The sequence below is a fragment of the Hyla sarda genome, chromosome 3 (assembly GCF_029499605.1).
Source record: "Hyla sarda isolate aHylSar1 chromosome 3, aHylSar1.hap1, whole genome shotgun sequence".
Lineage (NCBI taxonomy): Eukaryota > Metazoa > Chordata > Amphibia > Anura > Hylidae > Hyla > Hyla sarda.
Genome location: NC_079191.1, coordinates 24467946 through 24494116, shown reverse-complemented (window position 1 = coordinate 24494116; position 26171 = coordinate 24467946). Strand labels below are relative to the sequence as shown.

General features: G+C 46.6%; 2 protein-coding genes across 6 annotated transcripts in view; one reads left to right on the top strand and one right to left on the bottom strand.

Moving 5' to 3' along the window:
- The window catches only part of LOC130361199 (24-hydroxycholesterol 7-alpha-hydroxylase), a 137471-nt gene extending 112013 nt beyond the window's left edge, over window positions 1-25458 (bottom strand). For all 4 annotated transcript variants that reach the window (XR_008890903.1, XR_008890902.1, XR_008890904.1 and 1 more), the window contains exons 1-4: window positions 25119-25458; window positions 23283-23418; window positions 11249-11423; window positions 6798-6947 (exon numbers count right to left, since the gene is read on the bottom strand). Coding sequence is in view for 1 of the 4 variants with exons in the window: in XM_056563909.1 (XP_056419884.1) it covers window positions 6798-6947; window positions 11249-11423; window positions 23283-23418; window positions 25119-25322 (665 nt within the window). In the remaining 3 variants the exon portion in view is untranslated. The remainder of the gene's footprint in view (window positions 1-6797; window positions 6948-11248; window positions 11424-23282; window positions 23419-25118) is intronic.
- Window positions 25459-25531: 73 nt separating this feature from the next.
- Window positions 25532-26171, top strand: part of SLC25A27 (solute carrier family 25 member 27) — a 40748-nt gene continuing 40108 nt past the window's right edge. For both annotated transcript variants that reach the window (XM_056563912.1, XM_056563910.1), the window contains exon 1: window positions 25532-25749. In XM_056563912.1, the coding sequence (XP_056419887.1) occupies window positions 25659-25749 (91 nt within the window). In that variant the 5' untranslated portion in view covers window positions 25532-25658. The remainder of the gene's footprint in view (window positions 25750-26171) is intronic.

Genomic DNA, 26171 nt, shown 5'->3' with positions numbered 1-26171 from the left:
TGGAGATTTTTTCACCTTTCCTTGGCTTCTTTATGCACATTAATACAAATTTTTACCTGGGGTGCCCAAACTTTTGATCCCCACTGTACAACAGCTGATAACTACTGGAAGGATTAAGATTTTGAAATAGAAGTAATTTACAAAACTGTTTAACTTTCTAGCACCAGTTGATGTGAAAATATTTGTTTTCCACTTGTTTCCACCGGAGTTCCCCTTTAATAAAAAGGGCAAAGTTAAAATTCGGGAGTTTCAGAAAGCTTGGTTTGCGTCCGAGATGTTGGGTCTTCCAGCAGGACAATAACCCCAAACATACGTCAAAAAGAACCCAGAAATGGATGGCAACAAAGCGCTGGAGAGTTCTGAAGTGGCAGCAATGAGTCCAGATCTAAATCCCATTGATCACCTGTGGAGAGATCTTAAAATTGCTGTTGGGAAAAGGCGCCTTCCAATAAGAGAGACCTGTAGCAGTTTGTAAAGGAAGAGTGGTCCAACATTCCGGCTGAGAGGTGTAAGAAGCTTATTGATGGTTATAGGAAGCGACTGATTTCAGTTATTTTTGAGCAACCAAATATTAAGTTAAGGTGCCAATAATTTTGTCCAGACCATTTTTGGAGTTTGGTGACATTATGTCCAATTTGCTTTTTTTCCTCCCTTTTTTGGTTTAGTTCCAATACACACAAAGGGAATAAACATGTGTATAGCAAAGCGTGTGTCCCTGCAATCCTTTTTTGTGAGAAATACTTCATTTTCTAGAAAAATTTCAGGGGTGCCACAATTTACGGCCATGACTTTATATAGTAGTATATAGTATAGGTCAGTGTTTCCCAACCAGGGGTGCCTCCAGCTGTTGCAAAACTACAACTCCCAGGTATAGTATATGGTGCAAGATTACGGCGTCAAAACCATAGTTGACCACAGTTTTGTCTCCGATTTAAAAACCGTACTGCAATCGCATACTTTTTTTTTTTTTTTTAACATGGACGTCAATGGGAAACGCACATGTATACGCTTCCATACAGGAAACTGTATATGGTTTTTACGTTGCACATGCTCATTTGCATCCTAAAGTCCCCACCCAACACCCCTCCCATAAAAAATGGACAACATTTTCAAAAACATATGGTTTTTGTTTTTTATAATAACTAGAGATGAGCGAACTTACAGTAAATTCGATTCGTCATGAACTTCTCGGCTCGGCAGTTGATGACTTTTCCTGCGTAAATTAGTTCAGCCTTCAGGTGCTCCGGTTGGGCTGGAAAAGGTGGATACATTCCTAGGAAAGAGTCTCCTAGGACTGTATCCACCTTTTCCAGCCCACCGGAGCACCGGAAAGCTGAACTAATTTATGCAGGAAAAGTAATCAACTGCCGAGCCGAGAAGTCCGTGACGAATCAAATTTACTGTAAGTTCACTCATCTCTAATAATAACGGACGGAACCGTATGCACTTTTAAAAGCGCATACGGTTTACTTTTTCCCATACGGTTCCATCGTTTTTTTTGCCATACGGTTTTCTTTACAAAAACTGATTGAAAACAGTATGGCAAAAACGTGATGTGAACCCAGCCTAACATAGCTATGGGTTGTGGGACCCGTGAAGTAAACAGAAACTGGAGATAGAAGATCCTTTGACTGTTCTACTGTTGTAATACTGTTACATTCTGCAGTTAAAGTGTCATCCTGCGTGTAGTGAAACCGCTAAAATTCTGTGCCTCATCTGAGTAATGTAACCATGAAGTCTACAGTCCCTATAGTGTCTACAACCACTCTGTGCCACTGTATGTGAAGAACAAATGATTGGGGTCAGCAATTGTCTTCATTTAAAAATGGATTACCTAAGAAAATCCAGCTAACAATTCTAGATTCTCATTTACTACTATACAGCCTTTTTTACACTTTGGGTGATGATAATTGGCAGAGGACCGGTACCACCTGCGACCATTATCTTTACTGTAGGACATGTATCAGCCAGACTATCACTATCTATAGAGCAAAGTACAAAAGTGTTGATCGACCTTTGCGCCCCTATTCCATCATATTACAGCACAGACCATGAGTTCAAAAACTGAATTGAACCTTAAAGGGGTACTCCGGCGCTTAGACATCTTATCCCCTATCGTCGTGTTTGGAGGAGAAAGAATGCTGAGTTGCATCCAAAGAACACCATACCTACTGTGAAGCATGGGGGTGTAAATATCATGCTTTGGGGCTGTTTTTCAGCAAAAGGGACCAGGACGACTGATCCGTGTAAAGCAAAGTTTGAATGGGGCCATGTATTGTGAGATTTTGAGTGAAAACCTCCTTCCATCAGCAAGGGCATTGAAGATGAAACGTGGCTGGGTCTTTCAGCATGACAATGGTCCCAAACACACCGCCTGGGCAATGAAGGAGTGGCTTCGTAAGAAGCATTTCAAGGTCCTGGAGTGGCCTAGCCAGTCTCCAGATCTCAACCCCATAGAAAACCTTTGGAGGGAGTTGAAAGTCTGTGTTGAAAATGATGAAAATGACAGGCCTCTCTCATCTTTTTAAGTGGGAGAACTTGCACAATTGGTGGCTGAATAAATACTTTTTCCCCACTGTATGTGTGTGTGTGTCTATATATATATATATATATATATATATATATATATATATATATATAGACAAAGAATAAGTCAGCCAGCACTTTAGTTGATACCAAACTATTATATGAACCTGGCCTACAGGTGCACGCCACTAGGCTAGATATACAGCAACAGAAGAATGCTGCAGCACACTGCCAGCACAAGGATATAGGTGAAACATGAACATGCAGATAAAACATAGTGGCGTGCACCTGTAGGCCAGGTCCATATAATAGTTTGGTATCAACTAAAGTGCTGGCTGACTTATTCTTTATCTGTATTGCACATACGGGGGAGTGGCTACCTCCATGTTGGCCTTGCACCCCACCCACCTCTACCAGGTGTATATAAGGTGTCTTGGATGTTCCAGATCCTGCCATGCTTACTGAACTGTTCACACAGAGGCATATTCACAGTGTAGGGTCCGTCCCAATGAGGCCACCTTATCGCGGTGGGACGGTTCAAGCTATTTGACCGCCGGCGAAGACAAATTTGCGAGCTAAGTGCCTCACTATCTCATAGTTTCACATTTGCATCTATTACACCATAGCTGTATAGCTCTCCATGTTTTATCTGCATGTTCATGTTTCACCTATATACTTGTGCTGGCAGTGTGCTGCTGCATTCTTCTGTTGCTATATATATATATATATATATATAATTTTATTATTATTAATGAATTTTTTTTTTTTCCTTAGGGAAAAATGGCTTTCAGTAGAGCTAATTCAAAGGTGAGAACCAACATAGCGGTAGAGCATTATCGAAATAAAACAGGTGAACCCAGTACTCTGCTGATATATCCTTTTATTACTGAAACAGCCACAAGGTCTGCCTTCCTAACATTAATCCTTGGCTATACTGACCGTCACACTTGTTCTCCTCTGCCTAATGTCCTGCTCAAAGTACCTATAATAGCGGTCTCTAAAATGCGGAGCATCAGCTGTTGCAAAACTATAACTTCCAGCGTGCCCAAAGTTGTAGTTTTGCAACAGATGAAGGTCCACAGTTTGAAGATTTAGGACCTAAAGTCTACCAGTGACCGCAACATCAGACAACTTTCCTGGAGATCCATCTGGAAAAGTCAATACTTCTATGGAGGAAGCTAATGTGAAGAAAAGACAGGATTTCTTTTCTATCTGACCACAGTGCTCTCTGCTGACACTTCTGTCCATGTCAGGAACTGTCCAGTGCAGGAATAAATCCCCTTAACAAACCTATCCTGCTCTGGACAGTTCCTGACATGGGGTTGCCCCCTTGCGGGGAAAACCCTTTACTAGAAACCTTCCCCTAAAATGGTAACTTTATTGATAGTAATTTAAAATATACCCCACACAAACTTTTAAAAAAACGGTTCTGAGGTGGTGTACGTTTTGTAGAGTCTCTATCACTCTCTTTGTATGGGACACTTATATTGTCCCAGGATAATACTTATTAATCTGTGTGCTTACAGTATAACATACATTACCTCCTGGTGCCAGGTCCCTCTCATTTTTGATACCACCTTGATACCTGCTGTATTAAAACATATAACTACTCACCTCCCCGACGTTTTGCTGAACTAATCAGCTTTGGGCAGCGAGGCTAATGCTACCTTTGACAAAGCTGATTCGTTCAGCGAAACGTCAGGGAGGCTAGTAGTTTTATATGTTTTAATAGAGCGGGTATAAAGTTGGTATCAAAAATGAGAGGGGCCTGGCACGAGGAGCTATTGTGTGTTGCACTGTAAGAACACAGATTAAAGGGGTACTCCGCTGCTCAGCGTTTGGAACAAAATGTTCTGAATGCTTAGAGCCGGCGCCAGGAGCTCATGATGTCATAGCCCCGCCCCCTCAATATAAGTCTATGGGCTTGCATTGAGGGGACGAGGTATGACGTCATGAGGGGGTGGGGCTATGACGTCACAAGCTCCCATCTCCAGTGTTTGGAACAGTTTGTTCCAAACGCTGAGCAGCAGAGTACCCCTTTAATAAGTATTATCCTGAACCAATATAAGTGTATCATACAAAGAGAGTGATAGAGACTCTCCAAAGCATACACCCCCTCAGAACTGCTGGAATTTAAAAGTTTGTGTGGGGTATATTTTAAATTACTATCAATAAAGTTACCATTTTAGTTTCTAGTAAAGGGTTTTCCCCTCGAGGGGGCAACCCCTTAAAGGTTGTTAGAGACAGCTTTGCCCTGTAACCTCCAGAGACTTTTTGGGGAAATTTGTACAGTTCCTGACATGGACAGAGGTGTCAGCAGAGAGCACTGTGGTCAGACTGAAAAGAAATTCTGTCTATTATTCACATTAAAAAGAAAAGAACTTCCTGTCGAGCATACAGCAGCTGATAAGTACTGGAAGCAGGGTTCGAGTCCTGCAGGAACGCACAGGAACTGCGTTCCTTTGCTTTTTCCAGAGGAGGAACGCCGTCCCTGTTACGATAGTCCTGCAGGACTGACCTCTGTTCTTACCCTCCCTCCGTCTCCTCCCCTGGCCCGGACTGCTAGATGTTGGAAATGTAGTACCTGTGATGATGTCACCATCACATGTTGGGGGCGGAGCTTAGCTGTGAAGTAAAGGAAAGATCGTGGCTGAAGGACCTGTGTGATGCTGTGGGGGAGGTGGCGCTGAGCTGGAGGAGAGGTCACATGTCACTTCAGTAAGGTAATTACATGGAAGGAGATTTGTTACAGTGTGTCACCACAGTAGTAAGGTGATTACATGAGGAGGAGGTTTGTTACAGTGTGTCACCCCAGTAGTAAGGAGATTATATGAGGAGGGGGTTTGTTACAGTGTGTCACCCCAGTAGTAAGGAGATTTTATGAGGAGGGGGTTTGTTACAGTGTGTCACCCCAGTAGTAAGGTGATTACATGAGGAGGAGGTTTGTTACAGTGTGTCACCACAGTAGTAAGGTGATTACATGAGGAGGAGGTTTGTTACAGTGTGTCACCCCAGTAGTAAGGAGATTACATGAGGAGGAGGTTTGTAACAGTGTGTCACCCCAGTAGTAAGGAGATTATATGAGGAGGGGGTTTGTTACAGTGTGTCACCCCAGTAGTAAGGTGATTACATGAGGAGGAGGTTTGTTACAGTGTGTCACCACAGTAGTAAGGTGATTACATGAGGAGGAGGTTTGTTACAGTGTGTCACCCCAGTAGTAAGGAGATTACATGAGGAGGAGATTTGTTACAGTGTGTCACCCCAGTAGTAAGGAGATTACATGAGGAGGAGGTTTGTTACACTGTGTCACCCCAGTAGTAAGGTGATTACATGAGGAGGGGGTTTGTTACAGTGTGTCACCCCAGTAGTAAGGTGATTACATGAGGAGGGGGTTTGTTACAGTGTGTCACCCCAGTAGTAGTAAATCTGTTTAACTTTCTGGAACCAGTTGATTTAAAAAAAAGTTTTCCACTGTAGTACCCCTTTAATCATGGGGTCTATGATTAAGGTCTTAGGACCGAAACCCGTCAGGCCATTATTAATGCTATGTGGATTATGTTTTAACCTAATACAATAAAGATGATCTGTTCGACTGAATTCCTTGAGGCTGTTTCCTTGACTGACTTCCGGATGTTACTTCTGGCCATTCGTACAGATGCTTACCAGGAAGATGGTGAGAGCTGGTTTTATTCTAGGGACGTTAGGGACCCCCTACTTACAGGTGGCCTTGACGTGGCTAGTGGGCTTGCACTTCATGATCATAAAGTACACTGACGACCTGTTAGCTTACTAAATGTTGCTTAGAAGCATTAGATCATTGTGTATGGTGTGGATATGCGACCATGTCTGTTTTCTCCATTTGAATCCTTTATTATTAGTTGCCTTTTATTTTTTTTTTATTTTTTTTTTGATGGAGAGGATGGCTTATTAGTTTGACTATCCTGACCTCTGCCTTTGTTCTTCTCCTTGTCCCTATGTGATCTCCTAAATATTGGCACCAACGTCACTTGGTAACTATACTTGGCAGAGGTCTAATATGGCGTTCTAATATTATTTTTACTGTAGGACTGGTATCAGCCAGATTATCACTATCTGTAGGGCAAAGTAAAAGAATCTTTTATTACAAGTGATCGAAGTTTTGTGGAGTTGTTTCCTATGCTATCAAGTATTGGGCCTGACCTCTTCTTCATTGGTAGTGGGGGTGTTGGAAGTCTGACCATAGGAGATTACATTTATTTTTTGTCACTATATATTAAATAGAACTCCTTTACCTCAGAAGCCACTCTGGTATCTGTGATCCGTGCTCAAAACCTTCATCGAACTTCCGGAAATGTGACTCAAATTCTTTTATGGTGTCCCGACTGGTAGGACACATCCCTTTCCCAAACAGGTTGTCCACCACGGCTGGATACATGACACGTCTGATAAGAGAATCACATACAATACGTGTAGTTCCAAATGGCTTCAATACCAACATTTCCAAACTTTATAAACCCCCCTATAATATTATAACCCCCCCCCTCCTAAAACTTTTCCCTAAAGGGGTCTGTCATTTTTCTAATGTCACATGAACAATGTCGGCCAATCTGGATGTTGACCAATGTCTCATGTATAATGTATGTGCATATTGGACGTTTTCGCAACAGACGAATAGTATGTACACAACTTTTCTTGAACTTTAAAAAAAAAAAAAAAAAAAGGTAAATCATAGCTTTCTGCTATGTCAGTGTTTCCCAAACAGTGTGTCTCCAGCTGTTGCGAAACTACAACTACCAGCATGCCCGGACAGCCAAAGTTTGCAACCAAACAGCATATGCACTTAGAAAGGTTTCGTTCCACTGGTAAGGTCCTCCAGCGAAAAGTTACTTTTAGGATTTATGAGTAGTAGCGTGTTTAATTCACAGATATATTAACGCGTTTCGGCCAATGACTTTCTCAGACTGACGGATGTCAGTCTGAGAAAGGCATTGGCCGAAACGCGTTAATATATCTGTGACTTGCCCTGTGTGAATTAAACACGCTACTACTTACAAAAGCATTTAGCGAGTGCCGGGATTTCTTTACCTTTCAAGTATCCAGCTTTCCGCGAGCACCGCCATAAACCCGAGTGCCGACCCTTCCTGCGTTGTACTTTTAGGATTTACTACTGGAATTTTTGCAATCCAATGTTATCAGCACTAAAATCAATGAGATGGGACCTTTGTTTTTCAATGGCTTGAGACACACTGTTTGGAAAAACACTGTTCTATATGCATGCAGGGACTGTCCCATAATTTTAAATAGGCACTGTCACTTTAAAAAACCAATGACATTGAGACATATCAAAAGTTTTAATCAGTCAGGGTCTAATTGTTCGATAATGATCCCCTTTTTGTAGAAATCATGGCTTTTGAAAAAAAAAAAAAAAAAAGGAGTTCTGTGCTCACTCCTGTCCTATCAGAATGCAGCATGCAAACAGAGAGGAGGGGGTTATAGAGCAGCTTACAGTGATTGGATGAAGAGACCCAGTACAGCACAGCCGACTCAGGGAGGAAGTGAATGCATGGTGAGTGAGGACTGGCTCAATGCTTGCCTCGGACACTCCCCTTCTTAGGCAGTGGATGTCAGAATGAGTGAGCAGCAGGACAGAGGGATTTGTGAGCCAAATACAGAAGCTAGACACATAATAAGACGTAAAGAATCTGTATGATCCAGTGAGTAACATATAGAAGTATTTTTATTTTCTGTCATAAATGAGGTGGCCGAAAAATTCACCTCCTTTAGGCTCAGGCTGCTTTATCCTTCCCCCATGCTTTACACTGAACCACTGCTCCATTTTCATTAAAGGGGTACTCCGCTGCTCTGCGTTTGGAACAAACTATTCCAAACACTGGAGCCGGAGCTTGGAGCTCGTGATGTCATAGCCCTGCCCCCTCATGACGTCAAGCCCTGCCCCCTTTAATGCAAGTCTATGGGAGGGGGCGTGACATCCGTCACGCCCCCTCCCATAGACTTGCATTGAGGGGCTGGCGTCACGAGCTCCCGGCGTTGGCTCTAAGCCTTCGGAACATTTTGTTCCAAACGCTAAGCAGCGGAGTGCCCCTTTAATATAACTGACTGTACAAGCAACTGATCCATCAATGAGAAAAAAAATATAGTGAGCCTCAATAAGGGAGGAGCCTGTATATATTTTTTCTATCTAGTAAGGGGGGGGGGGTCACATATGCGTAATCCGTGACCAATAAAATGAATCGGATATAGGCAATTCTACAGGGGTTCTGTAAGTACCATGTATAAGTATACTCTCCACAATACAGTGAGGGTGGGCTGCCCAGTGCTGCCCCCCTCCCCCAGACTGTTGAGCAGGCTATAACTACCCCTCCCCCTTACTACAATAAATAATTAAATAATAACTGACACAACAACAATTTAACTTTTCCGTGGGTGGGGATCGGCCACAGCTTTATTTATAAAATTACTTATATAATACTTATATAAATAACAATTTAAAGGGGTATTCCAGGCCAAAACTTTTTTTATATATCAACTGGCTCCGGAAAGTTAAACAGATTTGTAAATTACTTCTATTAAAAAATCTTAATCCTTCCAATAGTTATTAGCTTCTGAAGTCGAGTTGTTTTCTGTCTAACTGCTCCCTGATGACTCACGTCCCGGGGGCTGTGCAGTTCCTATGGGGATATTCTCCCATCATGCACAGCTCCCGGGAAGTGACATCATCATTGAGCAGTTAGACAGAAAACTTCAGAAGCTAATAACTATTGGAAGGATTAAGATTTTTTAATAGAAGTAATTTAGAAATCTGTTTAACTTTCCGTATACGATATACCGTATACGATATACCGTATATACTTGAGTATAAGCCGAGTTTTTCTGCACGATTTTTCGTGCTGAAAACACCCCCCTCGGCTTATACTCGAGTGAACTCTCCACCCGCAGTGGTCTTCAACCTGCGGACCTCCAGAGGTTTCAAAACTACAACTCCCAGCAAGCCCGGGCAGCCATCGGCTGTCCGGGCTTGCTGGGAGTTGTAGTTTTGAAACCTCCGGAGGTCCGCAGGTTGAAGACCACTGCGGCCTTCGACATCATCCAGCCCCCTCTCACCCCCTTTAGTTCTGTACAGTACTCACCTCCGCTCGGCGCTGGTCCGGTGCTGCAGGACTGTCCGGAGAGGAGGTGGTCCGGTGGGATAGTGGTTCCAGGCTGCTATCTTCACCGGGGAGGCCTCTTCTAAGCGCTTCGGGCCCGGCCTCAGAATAGTCACGTTGCCTTGACAACGACGCAGAGGTACGTTCATTGCCAACGTACTTCTGCGTCGTTGTCAAGGCAACGCCTCTATTCCGGGCCGGAAGCGCGGAGAAGAGGCGCCCCCGGTGAAGATAGCAGCCCGGAACCACTATCCCACCGGACCACCTCCTCTCCGGACAGCCCTGCAGCGCCGGACCAGCGCCGAGCAGAAGTGAGTACTCAGAACTAAAGGGGGTGAGAGGGGGCTGGATGATGTTGAAGGCCGCAGTGGTCTTCAACCTGCAGACCTCCGGAGGTTTCAAAACTACAACTCCCAGCAAGCCCGGACAGCCGATGGCTGCCCGGGCTTGCTGGGAGTTGTAGTTTTGAAACCTCTGGAGGTCCGCAGGTTGAAGACCACTGAGGGCGGATGATGAGAAGAGGATGATCAAGGGGGGGGTGTGGGATGATGACAAGAGGATGATGAAGGGGGGGGGGGTGGGATGATGAAGGGGGGTGGGGATGATGAAGGGGGGTGTGTGGGATGATTACAAGGGGATGATGAAGGGGGGATGTGTGGGATGATGACGAGGATGATGAAGGGGGGATGTGGGGGATGATGAAGGGGGGATGTGTGGGATGATGACAAGGGGATGATGACAGGTGATGATGATGAGGGTCTGGATGATGACAGGCGGTGATGATGATGAAGATGTTAATGACGGGTCTGGATGATGACAGGGGGGGATGATGTATTTCCCACCCTAGGCTTATACTCGAGTCAATAACTTTTCCTGGGATTTTGGGTTGAAATTAGGGGTCTCGGCTTATACTCGGGTCGGCTTATACTCGAGTATATACGATATATATATATATATATATATATATATATATATATATATATATATATATATATATATATATATATATATATATGGTTTTGCCTGGAATACCCCCCTGTAACAAAGACACCGATTGGCTTCTTACCAACCCGAGAGGTTCTGCTACACTGTCCTGTGTGGAGGTCTACCTCGGGTTGACCCCGCTTTCACCGTCTTCTTACCGCCAAGCTGTGACTTACAATAAACAGAGATACAAAAAGGGAGGGAGGGCAAAACTTCGGGTCCTGGGCAGATTGAGGGGGGAAGGGAGGCACCACAGCTATAAATACCCAGGGGAGGGCCCCTGAAAGCCCGGGAAACTATTACACCCCTGATTGGTGTACTCCTTCCCTCCCACCCATGGGACATACCACTATAGCCACTGGCAAGTTTTACAGGTGGGGGAGGGGGCTAAAAACCTTGCCTGTACATTTCTTAACCCCTTAACTGCTCATCAGTCAGGGGGCAAGCTAGTTATGCACAGCTTGCCCCTCCACACACTTAAAGGGGCAGAACTTTTTTTTTTTTTTTAAATAAGGGGTGGGGTATGTTATTTGTGGGAGGAGCTGGTAAACAATTCTGTCTGCCCCTAATAGCCCTTCTGTAAAATATCTTACCTTATCAGGTCATAGAGATCATCTGTGCCCTGCGCCTCCAGCTGTTCCAGTTGTACGTTGAACTCCTTGCACATACGGGGGATGTAGGGATTCAGTCTGTTCTGTGACAACCGCAGCTTAATCATATCGTGGATATCGCTGTGCGACTTGTAGAAGTTTTTCTTCTCGATAGAAGCTATAAAAACAGGACATGACATAACCCAAGAGCCGGGGTCACGGATAGTATTTTCATCAGTATATTTAACCTAAAGCAGGATAGGAATGCGACACAAAGAAAGACTATAGGAGTACAGTGATCCCTCAACTTGCAATGGCCTCAACATACAATAGTTTCAACATATAATGGTCTTTTCGGGAACATTGTAACCTGAAACCAGACTCAACATACAATGTACAGACAGTCCAGATCTGTGAAACGTGTCAATGGCCGGAAGAACCGACCAATCAGAATGGGTATTTCACTGGTAAATCACCTGTATTACTGAAGTGCATGCACTGACTGGTGTCTGGTAGCGCCCCCTACAGTACAGGGAGGTATTACATGTTCTGTACTCTACCTGTATTACTGAAGTGCATGCACTGACTGGTGTCTGGTAGCGCCCCCTACAGTACAGGGAGGTATTACATGTTCTGTACTCTTTACCTGTACAAGGGTTATCTGCTCCTTTGGACACCAGGTGAAGGCGACTCCATGTTACTTTTTTAGGACACTGTGTGTACTGTACAGGACCCTGAAGAAGCTCCTGTCCTCTACATAGACCAGTGTTTCCCAAGCAGGGTGCACCCAGCTGTTGCAAAACTACAACTCCCAGCATGCCCGGACAGCCTTTGGCTGTCCGGGCATGCTGGGAGTTGTAGTTTTGCAACAGCTGGAGGCTCCCTGCTTGGGAAACACTGACATATACAGTGATTACAGCTCCCAGCAGATCTTTCTTACTTTTATATGTAAGGATTTGCTTTATCTGTATTAGTTATCTACTTATTTTTCTTTAATCCTCACTTTCTCCTATTTTTGGATGACATTTTGGTGCCTTCAGAACCAATTACCAGGTTTCCATAGAGTTATGGTCCCAACATACAATGGTTTCAACATACAATGGTCATCCTGGAACCAATTAATATTGTAACTTGAGGGACCACTGTATGTTCACACCTCTATAATCCGCTGCAGATTTTGCACCCAATGGATCCATAAAAAATCTGTAATAATTGATGATTTGCCGTTACATAGTTAGTATGGTTGAAAAAAGACATACGACCATCAAGTCCAACCAGGGAAGCCAATGGGTAGTAAAATCTGCTGAAGGTTATGTATGTGTGAATATACTCTAAGGCTGCGTTCACTCTACAGAATTTTCATGCACGGTAAAAAATCATGTAGAGAAAAAACACAAAAAAACTTCCTTGGGCCTCAAATTTCTCACCACCAACACACCTCAATGCAAACGGAAAAAATTGTACTTACACTTGGTGAGTGGTTTTTTGCAAACCACTCACACTCTTCTAACGCATGTATCTCGTAATCTCCAATGTGGATCCTCATCCGCTTCAATCCTATTCGGCAGCCTCCAAAACCGCCCAAGGAAATATTGAAAAACGCTAAAATTGGAGAGCGGACGATTCACACTTAACATAGGCGCAAATTCATTAAAAGGGGTACTCCCGTGGGAAACTTTTTTTTTTTTCAATCAAACGGTGCCAGAAAGTTAAACAGATTTGTAAATTACTTCTATTAACAAATCTTAATCCTTTCAGTACTTTTTAGGGGCTGTATACTACAGAGGAAATGCTTTTCTTTTTTGATTTCTCTTCTGTCACGACCACAGTGCTCTCTGCTGACCTCTGCTGTCCATTTTAGGAACTGTCCAGAGCAGCATATGTTTGCTATGGGGATTTTCTTCTGCTCTGGACAGTTCCTAAAATGGACAGCAGAGGTCAGCCGAGAGCACTGTGGTCATGACAGAAGAGAAATCCCAAAAGAAAAGCATTTCCTCTGTAGTATACAGCCCCTAAAAAGTACTGGAAGGATTTGGATTTTTTTTTAATAGAAGTAATTTACAAATCTGCTTAACTTTTTGGCACCAGTTGATCTAAAAAAAAAATAAAAAATTTCCACGGTAGTACCCCTTTAAGAAACTTCTCAGCACTTACTTCACTGAGAGGGACGTTTATACCCCTCTCAGGGAAGTAAGTGCTGAGAAATTTCTTAATTAATTTGCACATATGTTAAGTGGGAATTGTCGGCTTTACAAGTTTTGCATTTTTGTATTTCTGAAATTCTGTTGCAGCTCCGTTGAGTCCGGTTGCCATCAATGGGATTTCGCTGCACAGTGAACACAACGAAATTTAAGACTTTTAGGAAATTCCTGGGCTAAAAGAATGAGGATGGTAATGTCTGACTAATTCAGTTGGCACCGGTTGTCGTGGAAATTCCCGTAGAGGTCAACAGTTAGAGGTCCGTAGTGTGGAGACCTAGGCTCTAGAAATAAGGCTATACAAACTGGGTGTCACAACACATTAGTGTGTCAACGGTAGTCCCCTGGTGTTTGGCGGGGGCACGGGCCATCACCACTTTTAACCAGTAAGCAGCGGTGGCTACTAGGACTGACGCCTCTGACGATACACCGAGGAGCGAAGCATGAGGATGTCACTCGCCAATGTTGCCTGTCAGACCCGCTGAGAGGCCGAGCCTGCACATAAGCCTGCTGGAGCACACTGGGGGCACATGCCAGGTGAGAAATTCAATGGCTCAGAGGGCAGAGGAAAGGGAGGAATGATATGGCACATGGGGTAATAAAGGGGGGGGGAATTAAAATGGCACAGGGGAGGGATACATTTGTGAATGAAATGGAACAGGGAGGATCAGAGGGTGATGTTGCACATGGGGTGATAAAGGGGGGAAATGGAATGGCACAAGGGCGATCAAGGGGGGGGGGGGTAAATGATTTGCACAGGGGGTAGTCAAGAGGGAGGGATGAAATGGAACAGGGCCGGATCAAAAGGGGGAAATTATGTGGCACAGAAGGTGATGGAATAAAATAGCACGGGGGGGGAGGGGGGATGAAATAGCACAGGGGGTGATAATGGTGGGAATGAAATTATACTAGGCTGGATCTAGGAGGGGGAAAAATGTGGCACAAGGGGCTTTAAGGGGGGGGGGGGCGGGGGAATTAAGTGATACAGTGGGAGGGATGAAGAGGGGAAAGGAAATGGCATAGGGTGTGTGTCAGGCCCAAGGCCTGATTATGGAAAACATACATGTGTTTTTGTTGTATCTGTGTATAACCTGAGACCTGGGGGTGAGAGGTCATTCAGACTGTGGGTTTGTCTATTACATTTTATTGGGGGTCAGGCTGTTTGTTTGTATCTCCTTTGAAGTCAGGGGCTCTTTTGAAGCAGCAGGATGTAAGGGCACTCTGGTCCCATCATATAATCAACCAGATAAGAGGGCCAGGAACGGGGATGCCCCCCCTGGTGGGATCAGAGGGGAGGGGGGAATGGAGTCTCCCTCCAAAAAGGCAGATATAAAATGTTTAACAATGCTAGACTCTGGGTGTTCAAGGCTGTGACATAAGCTGACAAGACCATCCTAAGAACAGCTGGAACTCACTCTCATGGACTGCTATATCATCATGCTGTAAGAACTTCATCTTTTGTTTTCTGAACTTGCCTTGCTAAACTCTTTTATAAATTTTTGTAACTGTATGTCATTTGTTTACTTTTATATATATATATATATATAGCACTGTGATACCTTTTATCAGATTAAATGTTTAATTAATCAGCTCTGGTCTTTGATCTCTAAATATAGGAGCTCACCTTTCTGAAGGCAGCTCTGGTGGAAACACGTTTATCTAAGGGTTAATTTGGTGACTTGCTGGGACTAGTAGTGCATACCCAGAGGTCTGGCGGCTTTAACCCTTGCACCATCACACTCTCTCTAATGTCTTGGCTGGACCGATAGGGTGTGATCGTGACAACTGGTGGCAGCGTCGGGATATATTTAGAGATTTTTAGTGCTTGCTGGATTTTGCCTGTAAGGAAATCTTAGCACTAAAAAGAAATTGCATACATATTCTTGTGTGTAAATTCCAAAGACAGAGCTCAGTGCTGGTTTAAAAGACATACAAAAAGAGTTCAAGACAGCTCTGTCCTCCCCATCTCCTTTTTACCTCCTCTATCTCATCTCAGAAATATGGAGGAATATCGCAAACAGTCCAAGCCTGCACTGGAGCTAATGTGCCAAGAAAAGGACATCCCTACTGCAGGAAAGAACAAGGAACAACTTATTGCTGATCTTGTGGAGTATGATGCCCATGCAGAAGAGCTGAGTGACATGAGGCAAAGTCCTGCAGCTGGAACTGCCATCCAAGGACTGATATCTCCTGGGGAATATAACATTACTCCCCATCAGGACAGTACTCCACATGAGGCCTTGGACTCTTATATGCGGACTGCCTTACAACACCTTGGGAATGTGGATGCCAATATGAAACTCCAACTGCTTCTCCAGTACCAAACTGCAGAGAGAGAGGCACGAACTGCTGAGAGAGAGGCCCAGGCACGAGCAGCTGAGAGAGAGGCCAAGGCACGAGCCGCAGAAAGAGAGGCGGCAGAAAGAGAGGCCCAGCGAAGGCATGAACTGGAGGTTCTGAGGTTGAGAGGGGATGCTTCATCCGCACGCAGTGATGTGCAGGATCAAGGAGACAACAAACCCTGCTTGGAACATTTCCCCATGTTGGAGAAAGATGGTGATCTGATCTGTGTTCCTGAGGGGATTTGAAAAGGTTTGCCGGCAGTTCCATCTACCTAAGGAACAGTGGGGACGATATCTAACCCCACGGCTGCGAGGGAAAGCTCTGGATGTGTTTGCTTCGCTTCCCTCTGAAAGTGACCAGGACTATGAGGCAATAAAATCTGCCCTGCTAAAAAGTTTTAATCTGACTCCGGTGGCTTATCGGAAAAGATTTAGGACTTTGCAACAAAGCGCCACAGAAATCTGCACTCAACATGCAGGTCAGCTAAGGACTGCATTCAGGCAATGGACTGGGGGCCTACAAGTCACTACCTATGAGGCCCTGGAGGACTTGATGGTCCTGGATCAGTTTCTCCAAACACGGAGCTTTGAAGCCAGAGAGTGGATATTGGACCGCATGCCCAAGACAGCCATGGAAGCAGCAGAACTAGGAAATTACTTTGCCAACAACCGGGCGCCAGCAGCAAAGCGTGGATGTGCACAAGCTGGAGGGGAGCCACACAACCACAAGGCACCACCAGGCCAGCCAGGAAATTCTTGCCATCATCCCCAAAAGCCACAGGAGCCACATTTGGTCAGGGGGACACCCGCTGATGTTACAATTGCAACAATATTGGGCACCTGAGTGCCACTTGCCCCAACAAAAATAATTCTCCACCAGTAGCTGGAGGACACACAGCCGTTCTTCTGGTGTCCGGAGCGGTGGAGAAAAGAGCGCATAACCTGCATAGTGTAACTGTGGGTGACAGTGGGTTTGTGAGATTCTGGAGCCTCCTTTACCTTGGTGCGGCCTGAAGTGGTGGATACAGAGGACATCATCCCTGGAAGAACCATGGCTTTAAAAGGAATTGGAGGTGTGCGGCCTGCTGTGCCCATGGCTCGCGTGTACCTGGATTGGGGTACAGGCAAAGGTTTGTGGGAGGTGGGGGTCTCTGAGGACATCCCTGTTAATGTTCTGCTGGGGAATGATTTGGATCGGATGCTCTGTCATTATGCTCCAGAGGACCCTACCTGCACACCGGATGGGCAAGGAGAGAGCCCTGTTCATTCTGAGGTACTGTTCGAGACTTTGGGAGACACTGCGAGATGTGGTAACTGGGAGGGAGTGCAGGGGATTGATAAATGTTTACCTGTGACTGAACCAGTAATGTTTTCCAAAAGTGAAATGGGGTGTTGTTACGCCTAGCGCTCCGGGCCCCCGCTCCTCCCCGGAGCGCTCACGGCGTCTTTCTCCCTGCAGCTCCCCGGTCAGTCCCGCTGACCGGGAGCGCTGCTCTGTCATGGCCGTTGGGGATGCGATTCGCACAGCGGGACGCGCCCGCTCGCGAATCGCATCCCAGGTCACTTACCCGTTCCCGTCCCCTGCTGTCATGTGCTGGCGCGCGCGGCTCCGCTCTCTAGGGCGCGCGCGTGCCAGCTCCCTGAGACTTAAAGGGCCAGTGCACCAATGATTGGTGCCTGGCCCAATTAGCTTAATTGGCTTCCACCTGGTCCCTGACTATATCTAACCTCCTCCCATGCACTTCCTTGCCGGATCTTGTTGCCCTTGTGCCTAGTGAAAGCGTTTTGTGTGTTTAAACCCTGTGTACCAGAACTACTGCTATCTCCCCTGACTACGAACCTTGCCGCCTGCCCCCGACCTTCTGCTACGTCCGACTTTGCTTCTGCCTACTCCCTTGTACCTCGCCTATCTTCAGCAGCCAGAGAGGTGAGCCGTTGCTAGTGGATACGACCTGGTCACTACCGCCGCAGCAAGACCATCCCGCTTTGCGGCGGGCTCTGGTGAAAACCAGTAGTGTCTTAGAACCGGTCCACTAGCACGGTCCTCGCCATCCCTCTCTGGCACAGAGGATCCACCTCCTGCCAGCCGGCATCGTGACAGTAGATCCGGCCATGGATCCCGCTGAGGTTCCCCAGCATTCCATCTCTGATCTCACCACGGTGGTCGCCCAGCAATCCCGACAGATCGCCCATCTAACCCACCAGCTGTCGGAAATGTCCACCATTGTGCACCAACTTCAGTCGCAACTGCAGCAGCAATCATCTCCTCCGCCACCTCCTGCACCCCTTCCGCAGCGAGTGGCCACTCCTAGCCTCCGCCTGTCCTTGCCGGACAAATTTAATGGGGACTCTAAGTTTTGCCGTGGCTTTCTTTCGCAATGTTCCCTGCACATGGAGATGATGTCGGACCAGTTTCCTACTGAAAGGTCTAAGGTGGCTTTCGTAGTCAGCCTTCTGTCTGGAAAAGCTCTGTCATGGGCCACACCGCTCTGGGACCGCAATGACCCCGTCACTGCCTCTGTACACTCCTTCTTCTCGGAAATTCGAAGTGTCTTTGAGGAACCTGCCCGAGCCTCTTCTGCTGAGACTGCCCTGCTGAACCTGGTCCAGGGTAATTCTTCCGTTGGCGAGTACGCCATACAATTCCGTACTCTTGCTTCTGAACTATCCTGGAATAATGAGGCTCTCTGCGCGACCTTTAAAAAAGGCCTATCCAGCAACATTAAAGATGTTCTGGCCGCACGAGAGACTCCTGCTAACCTGCATGAACTCATTCATCTAGCCACTCGCATTGACATGCGTTTTTCTGAGAGGCATCAAGAGCTCCGCCAGGAAAAAGACTTAGATCTCTGGACACCTCTCCCACAGTCTCCACTGCAATCTGCGCCTAGGCCTCTCGCCGAGGAGGCCATGCAAGTGGATCGGTCTCGCCTGACCCTGGAAGAGAGGAATCGCCGTAAGGAAGAGAATCTCTGTCTGTACTGTGCCAGTACTGAACATTTTTTGGTGGATTGCCCAATCCGTCCTCCACGTCTGGGAAACGCACGCTCGCACCCAGCTCTCGTGGGTGTGGCGTCTCTTGATGCTAAGTCGGCTTCTCCATGTCTCACGGTGCCTGTTCGGATTTCTACTTCAGCCAGCTCTCTCCTCTCAGCCGTGGCCTGCCTGGACTCTGGAGCTTCTGGGAATTTTATTCGGGAGTCCTTAGTGAATAAATTTCGCATTCCGGTGACCCGTCTTGTCAAGCCACTCCACATTTCCGCGGTCAACGGAGCCAGGTTGGATTGCACCGTGCGTTACCGCACGGAGCCCCTCCTAATGTGCATCGGACCTCATCACGAGGAAATGGTATTTTTTGTCCTTCCTAATTGCACTTCTGAAGTTCTCCTTGGACTACCCTGGCTTCAACACCATTCCCCAACCCTGGATTGGTCCACTGGGGAGATCAAGAGTTGGGGTCCCTCTTGTTCCAAGGACTGCCTTCAACCGGTTCCCAGTACTCCCTGCCGTGACCCTGTGGTTCCTCCTGTATCCGGTCCCCCTAAGGTCATTAAGGACTCTGCCTGCCACAGGAAATGCCTCTCCCCCCCTCCCAGTCCCATCAGGCAAGCCTCTGTGTCCCCTCATGGCCCTCGTCCTGGTGTCACACTGCCCCGTGCCAGGTCTCGCCCTCTGCCCTCTCTCCCCATTCCTACTCCTGCTGTTCTGCCTGCCGTTGAGGAATCCCTCCATCCTTTCCCGGTGTCCTCATCCCAGGGGAGGCAGTTACCGGACAAAGAGAAGGGGAGACCTAAGGGGGGGGGGGTACTGTTACGCCTAGCGCTCCGGGCCCCCGCTCCTCCCCGGAGCGCTCACGGCGTCTTTCTCCCTGCAGCTCCCCGGTCAGTCCCGCTGACCGGGAGCGCTGCTCTGTCATGGCCGTTGGGGATGCGATTCGCACAGCGGGACGCGCCCGCTCGCGAATCGCATCCCAGGTCACTTACCCGTTCCCGTCCCCTGCTGTCATGTGCTGGCGCGCGCGGCTCCGCTCTCTAGGGCGCGCGCGCGCCAGCTCCCTGAGACTTAAAGGGCCAGTGCACCAATGATTGGTGCCTGGCCCAATTAGCTTAATTGGCTTCCACCTGGTCCCTGACTATATCTAACCTCCTCCCATGCACTTCCTTGCCGGATCTTGTTGCCCTTGTGCCTAGTGAAAGCGTTTTGTGTGTTTAAACCCTGTGTACCAGAACTACTGCTATCTCCCCTGACTACGAACCTTGCCGCCTGCCCCCGACCTTCTGCTACGTCCGACTTTGCTTCTGCCTACTCCCTTGTACCTCGCCTATCTTCAGCAGCCAGAGAGGTGAGCCGTTGCTAGTGGATACGACCTGGTCACTACCGCCGCAGCAAGACCATCCCGCTTTGCAGCGGGCTCTGGTGAAAACCAGTAGTGTCTTAGAACCGGTCCACTAGCACGGTCCTCGCCATCCCTCTCTGGCACAGAGGATCCACCTCCTGCCAGCCGGCATCGTGACAGGTGTATTGTAAAATGTGGTGACAATGAATTGCCAATGCCAAAACCTAGTGGAGATGGGCTAGGGGGGGGGAAGGGTTGGTGTGCCCCTGGTGACATGTAAGTATAAGGGACCAGCAGTGAGTGATATGTCCCAATCCTGTGGCCCAAGGAGGAGGAGGGAAGGAGTGATAGCCCTGTGTATGATGCCTGCATTGTTATGTCTGGAACTGAGGGAGAGGAAGGTAAACCCCAGGGAGGCATACCAATGGTGGCAGTGGTAATGCGTCAGCAGCATGCCAGGGCTGCAGCTTTAAAAAGAAGGGAGGATGGTGATGCAAGGGGAAAGCTGTGTGACATGCAAGCCACAGCAGAGGAAGGTGGAGATGCTAGTTCACCTGAGGGAAATGTGCTCCCTGATGCCACAAGATGGGGGGAGGGAAATGAGCATTTCCGGGAAGCTCTGCGCAGTGACCCTTCCCTTGAAGGGCTGAGACAACATGCTGAACATACAGATGTTGACACAGATGAGCATTGGGTATATTGGGAAAATGATATCTTGTACTGGGAGTCCCTTTCCAAAGGCATGCTATGGGCCCAGGAGAGAGAAAGGCAGTTAGTGGTTCCTAGGCAGTACAGGAAAGAGCTGCTGAGGTTGGCCCATGAGACCCCCCTGGCAGGACATTTGGGAGTGGCCTATGCGGTCATAGAGAAGGAATGTCTAGCTGTGGTCTGGGCTTTGCAAAAATTACAGCCATACCTGTATGGCAGGGATTTTACTGTCATAACTGATCCCAAGCCTCTACATTGTTTGGACAGAGTGTCCGGTAACAATGGCACCTTGAAACAAATGCTAAAAACATTAGAAGAATCGGAGGGCAGAGACTGGGAAAAGTATTCACCCCATCTGTTATTTGCTTACAGGGAGGTACCCCAAGAGTCTACAGGTTTCTCGCCCTTTGAGTTATTATATGGTCGCAAAGTGCGAGGACCCCTAGATTTAGTTAGGGGAGAATGGGAAGGGGGGCTACCTGCCCCTGAGACTTCTGTGGTGGAGTATGTTCTGAGATTCAGGGATAGAATGCAGACATTGACTGGGCTGGTACATGACAACCTCACAGCAGCACAGTCCAGGCAGAAGTACTGGTACAACCGCGTCAGGGAGAAATAGATGAGTAATGGAAACAGATCTATTAGCCTGGAAAAGCAAGATCTCTCTGTCTCCATCTTAAGGGGGAGGTGTCAGGCCCAAGGCCTCATTATGGAAAACATACATGTGTTTTTGTTGTATCTGTTTGTTTGTATCTCCTTTGAAGTCAGAGGCTCTTTTGAAGCAGTAGGATGTAAGGGCACTCTGGTCCCATCATATAATCAACCAGATAAGAGGGCCAGGAACAGAGATGCCCCCCTGGTGGGATCAGAGGGGAGGGGGGAATGGAGTCTCCCTCCAAAAAGGCAGATTTATAATATTTAACAATGCTAGGGTGTTCAAGGCTGTAACACAAGCTGACAAGACCATCCTAAGAACAGCTGGAACTCACTCTCATGGACTGCTATACTATTACGCTGTAAGAACTTCATCTTTTGTTTTCTGAACTTGTCTTGCCAAACTCTTTTATATATTTTTGTACCTGTATGTCATTTGTTTCTCTATTTTTATATAGTCAGCACTGTGATACCTTTTATCAGATTAAATGTTTAATTAATCAGCTCTGGTCTTTGATCTCTAAATATATGAGCTCACCTTTCTGAAGGAGGCTCTGGTGGAAACACGTTTATCTAAGGGTTAATTTGGTGACTTGCTGGGACTAGTAGTGGATACCCAGAGGTCTGGCAGCTTTAACCCTTGCACCATCACACTCTCTCTAATGTCTTGGCTGGACCGATAGGGTGTGATCGTGACAGTGTGATAAAGGGGGAAATTTATTTTCACAGGCGGGAGGAATCAAGGGTGGGGGGGGGGAATGATTTGGCACAGGGGGGGGGTCAAGGTGGGATAAAAAATGACAGTGTGGGGGGATCAGGGGTGAATGATGTGGCATGGGGGGGGATCAAGGAGGGATAAAATGACCCAATGGGGGGTCAGGGGGAATGATGTGGCAAAGGGGGGATTGAAGGGTGGGGGGGGGGGAATGAAGTAACATAGGAGGATTTAGAGGGGAAATCAAGTGGCACAAGGAAGGAGATTGAGGGGGTGGAAAGAAATGGCACAGGAGGTGATGAAGAGGGTGACAAAATGGCACAGGAGGAGTGATAAAGGAGGAATTAAAAGGCGGGGGGGGGGAGGGGGGTAGCAGCCACATTTGTAGCGTTGACATTGGATACTGATATCACGTTACAGGATGTGTAACGTGAACATGAAATGTTTGGAAAGCTCTGCTCTATGACATGCCATTTTTTTATGTGACAGGACGATTTAAAAGGAGATCCGTATCAGTATCCAGAGCGGCAATTGCAGCTTTCATGTATCTCTGCATCCTAGAGACGATGATGCAAGGTCCTGCGCCTGATGTGCGCCCTGTGGCGACAAAAAATTGGATAGCTATTAGGAAAAAGTAGGGTGCCCTGGGTTTAACAAACTGGCATTTGAGAGAATAGTGGATGTCATGGAGCATAAGGGGAACTTTGGGTGGCACAGGGAGAAAACTCTGCAGAGATGCATCAAAGCTGGTTGAAGCCGGAATACTGGAGCCGGAATACTCAAATGGAGCCGGAATACTGACAGGAAACTTCTTTATTCACACTGCGGTGACAGCAAAGGGGTAGCAGGCAGGGAGTGGGGTGGAGGACGGGGCTGCCAGCAGCCCCGTCCTCCACCCCACTCCCACGCCTGCTACCCGTTTGCTGTCACCGCAGTGTGAATAAAGAAGTTTCCTGTATGGTGAGTGTCGCCTCTTTTCATTACTCCTCTATTGAAGTTCCACTGTTTAAAACTTAGATGGATGGGGGGTAAAGTATTCGTGGGAACAGCACAGTGTAAGCAACAAGGTCCCTACGTGCGTTACCTGTGTACTGGACCGGCTTCTGCACAGCATGTTGGAAATCCACCTGTTTGGATGTGAAGAACTTAGACACCGCTTCATCTCCGCTCACAAAGGTCAGTCTGTTCCCGGCCGCCATCACTGTAAAAACCGGGCCATGCTGGACAGAAGAAATAAGATCTTTATTGTTTCCAGTACTTAAAGGGGTACTCCACTACTCAGCATTTGGAACGAAATGTTCCGAAAGCCGGGAGCTTGTGATGTCATAGCCCTGCCCCCTCAATGCAAGACAGAGAAAGTTCTATTCTTTTCGAATTCCTCTATTTCTCTACTGACACCTCTGTCCATGTCAGGAACTGTCCAGAGGAGGAGCAAATCCCCATAGCAAATCTCTCCTGCTCCGGACAGTTCCTGACATGGACAGAGGTGTCAGCAGAGAGCACTGTGGACAGACAGAAAATACATTTTAAAGAAAATAACTTTTTCTGTAGTATACAGCAGCTGATAAGTACTGGAAGGATTAAAAAAAATTTTTTAATAGAAGTCATTTACAAATCTGTTTAACTTTCTAGCACCAGTTGATTTAAAGTAAAATGTTTTCCACCTTTAATGAATATCAGATAACTCCATGGCTGGTACATTTCGTGTAATTATCTCTATTATTAAAGGGGTACTCCGGTGGAAAACTTTTTCTTTTTTTTTAAATCAACAGGTGCCAGACAATTAAACAGATTTGTAAATTACTTCTATTAAAAAAATCTTAATCCTTCCAGTACTTATTTTCTGCTGAATACTAAGGAGGAAATTCTTTTCTTTTTGGAACAGAGAGCTCTCTGCTGAATCACGAGCACAGTGCTCTCTGCTGACATCTCTGTCCATTTTAGGAACTGTCCAGAGTAGGAGAAAATACCCATAGCAAACATATGCTGCTCTGGACAGTTCCTAAAATGGACAGAGATGTCAGCAGAGAGCACTGTGGTCATGATGTCAGCAGAGAAAACTGTGTTCCAAAAAGAAAATAATTTCTTCTGTTGTATTCAGCAGCTGATAAGTACAGGAAGGATTAAGATTTTTTAATAAAAGTAATTTGCAAATCTGTTTAACTTTCTGGCACCAGTTGAAAAAAACAATATCCACCGGAGTACCCCTTTAAAGGGGTACTCCCTTGGAAAACTTTTTTTTTAATCAACTGGTGCCAGAAAGTTAAACAGATTTGTAAATTACTTCTATTAAAAAAAAAAATCTTAATCCTTCCAGTACTTATCAGCTGCTGTATACTACTGAGGAAGTTATTTTCTTTTTTTTCTGTCTGACCACAGTGCTCTCTGCTGACACCTCTTTCCATTTTAGGAACTGTCCAGAGTAGGAGCATATCACCATAGCAAACCTATCCTGCTCTGGACAGTTCCTAAAACGGAAAGAGGAGTCAGCAGAGAGCAGTGTGGACAGACAGAAAAGAAATTCAAAAAGAAAAGAACTTCCTCTGGAGCATAGCAGCAGCAGCTGATAAGTACTGGAAGGATTACGTTTTTTAATAGAAGTAATTTACAAATCTGTAACTTTCTGGAGCCAGTTGATATATAAAAAAAAGCTTTTTCCTGGAATACCCCTTTAAAGAATAGTATTCAATAGGACTGTACTGAAACAGCTCAATGTCAGTAGGCGGCTGATGCAGGCAAATTAGTGTCACCTCAAAGTCAATGGAGGACCATGCACTTTCCGTTTCAATGTGTCAGCGGAGTGAATAAAAGTGACATCATGTCAGACACTTGTATGTATACTACTACCCCCAGCATGCACAGACATCATCTCATTATGGGGCATGCTGATCATTGTAGTTCCACTACACATGTCCTTTACCTTCAGTCTGGCTTGTTCTATATACTCCAGGGGTGATTTGCCCATCTCTAGCGCAGCCCCCAGCCATGGTATCCAGCCTGAGATACAGGGAGGTGCAGGAAGCCTCTGGCTGCTCCTAGACAGGTAACTTCTAGCCACAAGCCCTGCCAGGAGGAGCAGCAGGAGCCCCAGTGCCGGGTACAGCCCGTCAATGATATCCAGCATTCTGCAGCTGACTGCCACCAGCCTGGCACCTGCTCCAGGTACCTGGGCAGCCAGTGACGTCACGGAGGGGGCGTGTTCAGAGTGCGGTGACAGGAGAGAGCGAGGAGATTCACGGCGACCAATCAGCGTCTTGTTTCCATTGTTGCCGGCCAATGAGAAGCGGAGGCTCGGCCCGGGGGGCGTGGTTTCTTGATTGAGCCTGAATTTCCCTATCTCTGCAATGCAAAGGGGGAGAAAGTCCAAACTACATTTCCCGTCACCCTCTGCTGGTGACGTCACGGCCACATGTAGTTGGGGGCCGTTTTAGGTTTTTTTTGCGGCTTGCTGTGCCCGGGGATGGCACCCGAGGAGAGGGCACTGCCGGACAGATGGCCCCGGATCAGCAAGTTCGTGCTGTCCGCCTGTGCTGCCAGTGTGGCCGAGCTAGGTATACATTACCCAGTGTGTGTCCTTGTATGTCCTATCTTGTGGGACTACAAGTGCCAGCACAACTTGCAGAGCCGAGCATGCTGGTATTTGTAGTACCACTGCAGCTAATCACCATACAGATATTGCTTTGTAGGGTATGAATATTATTGCAGGCTGTCAGAGACGGGAGAACTATTCACAGCTGAGGTTTCTGTACTGTTGCATCCAGTCTGATCATGTGTTTGCCTGCACTGATACATTGTAGCAAACTATCATCATAGAATTAGTCAAACCATATAATGCCCACTCACCATTATTGTTTTATACCAGTACAGCTGCATCCATGTGTTTCATTACTGTAACTGGGTCGTGTGATCATCAGTCTGATCTACAGAAAATCACAATGTTTAAAGGGGTACTCCGGTGGAAAACATATATATA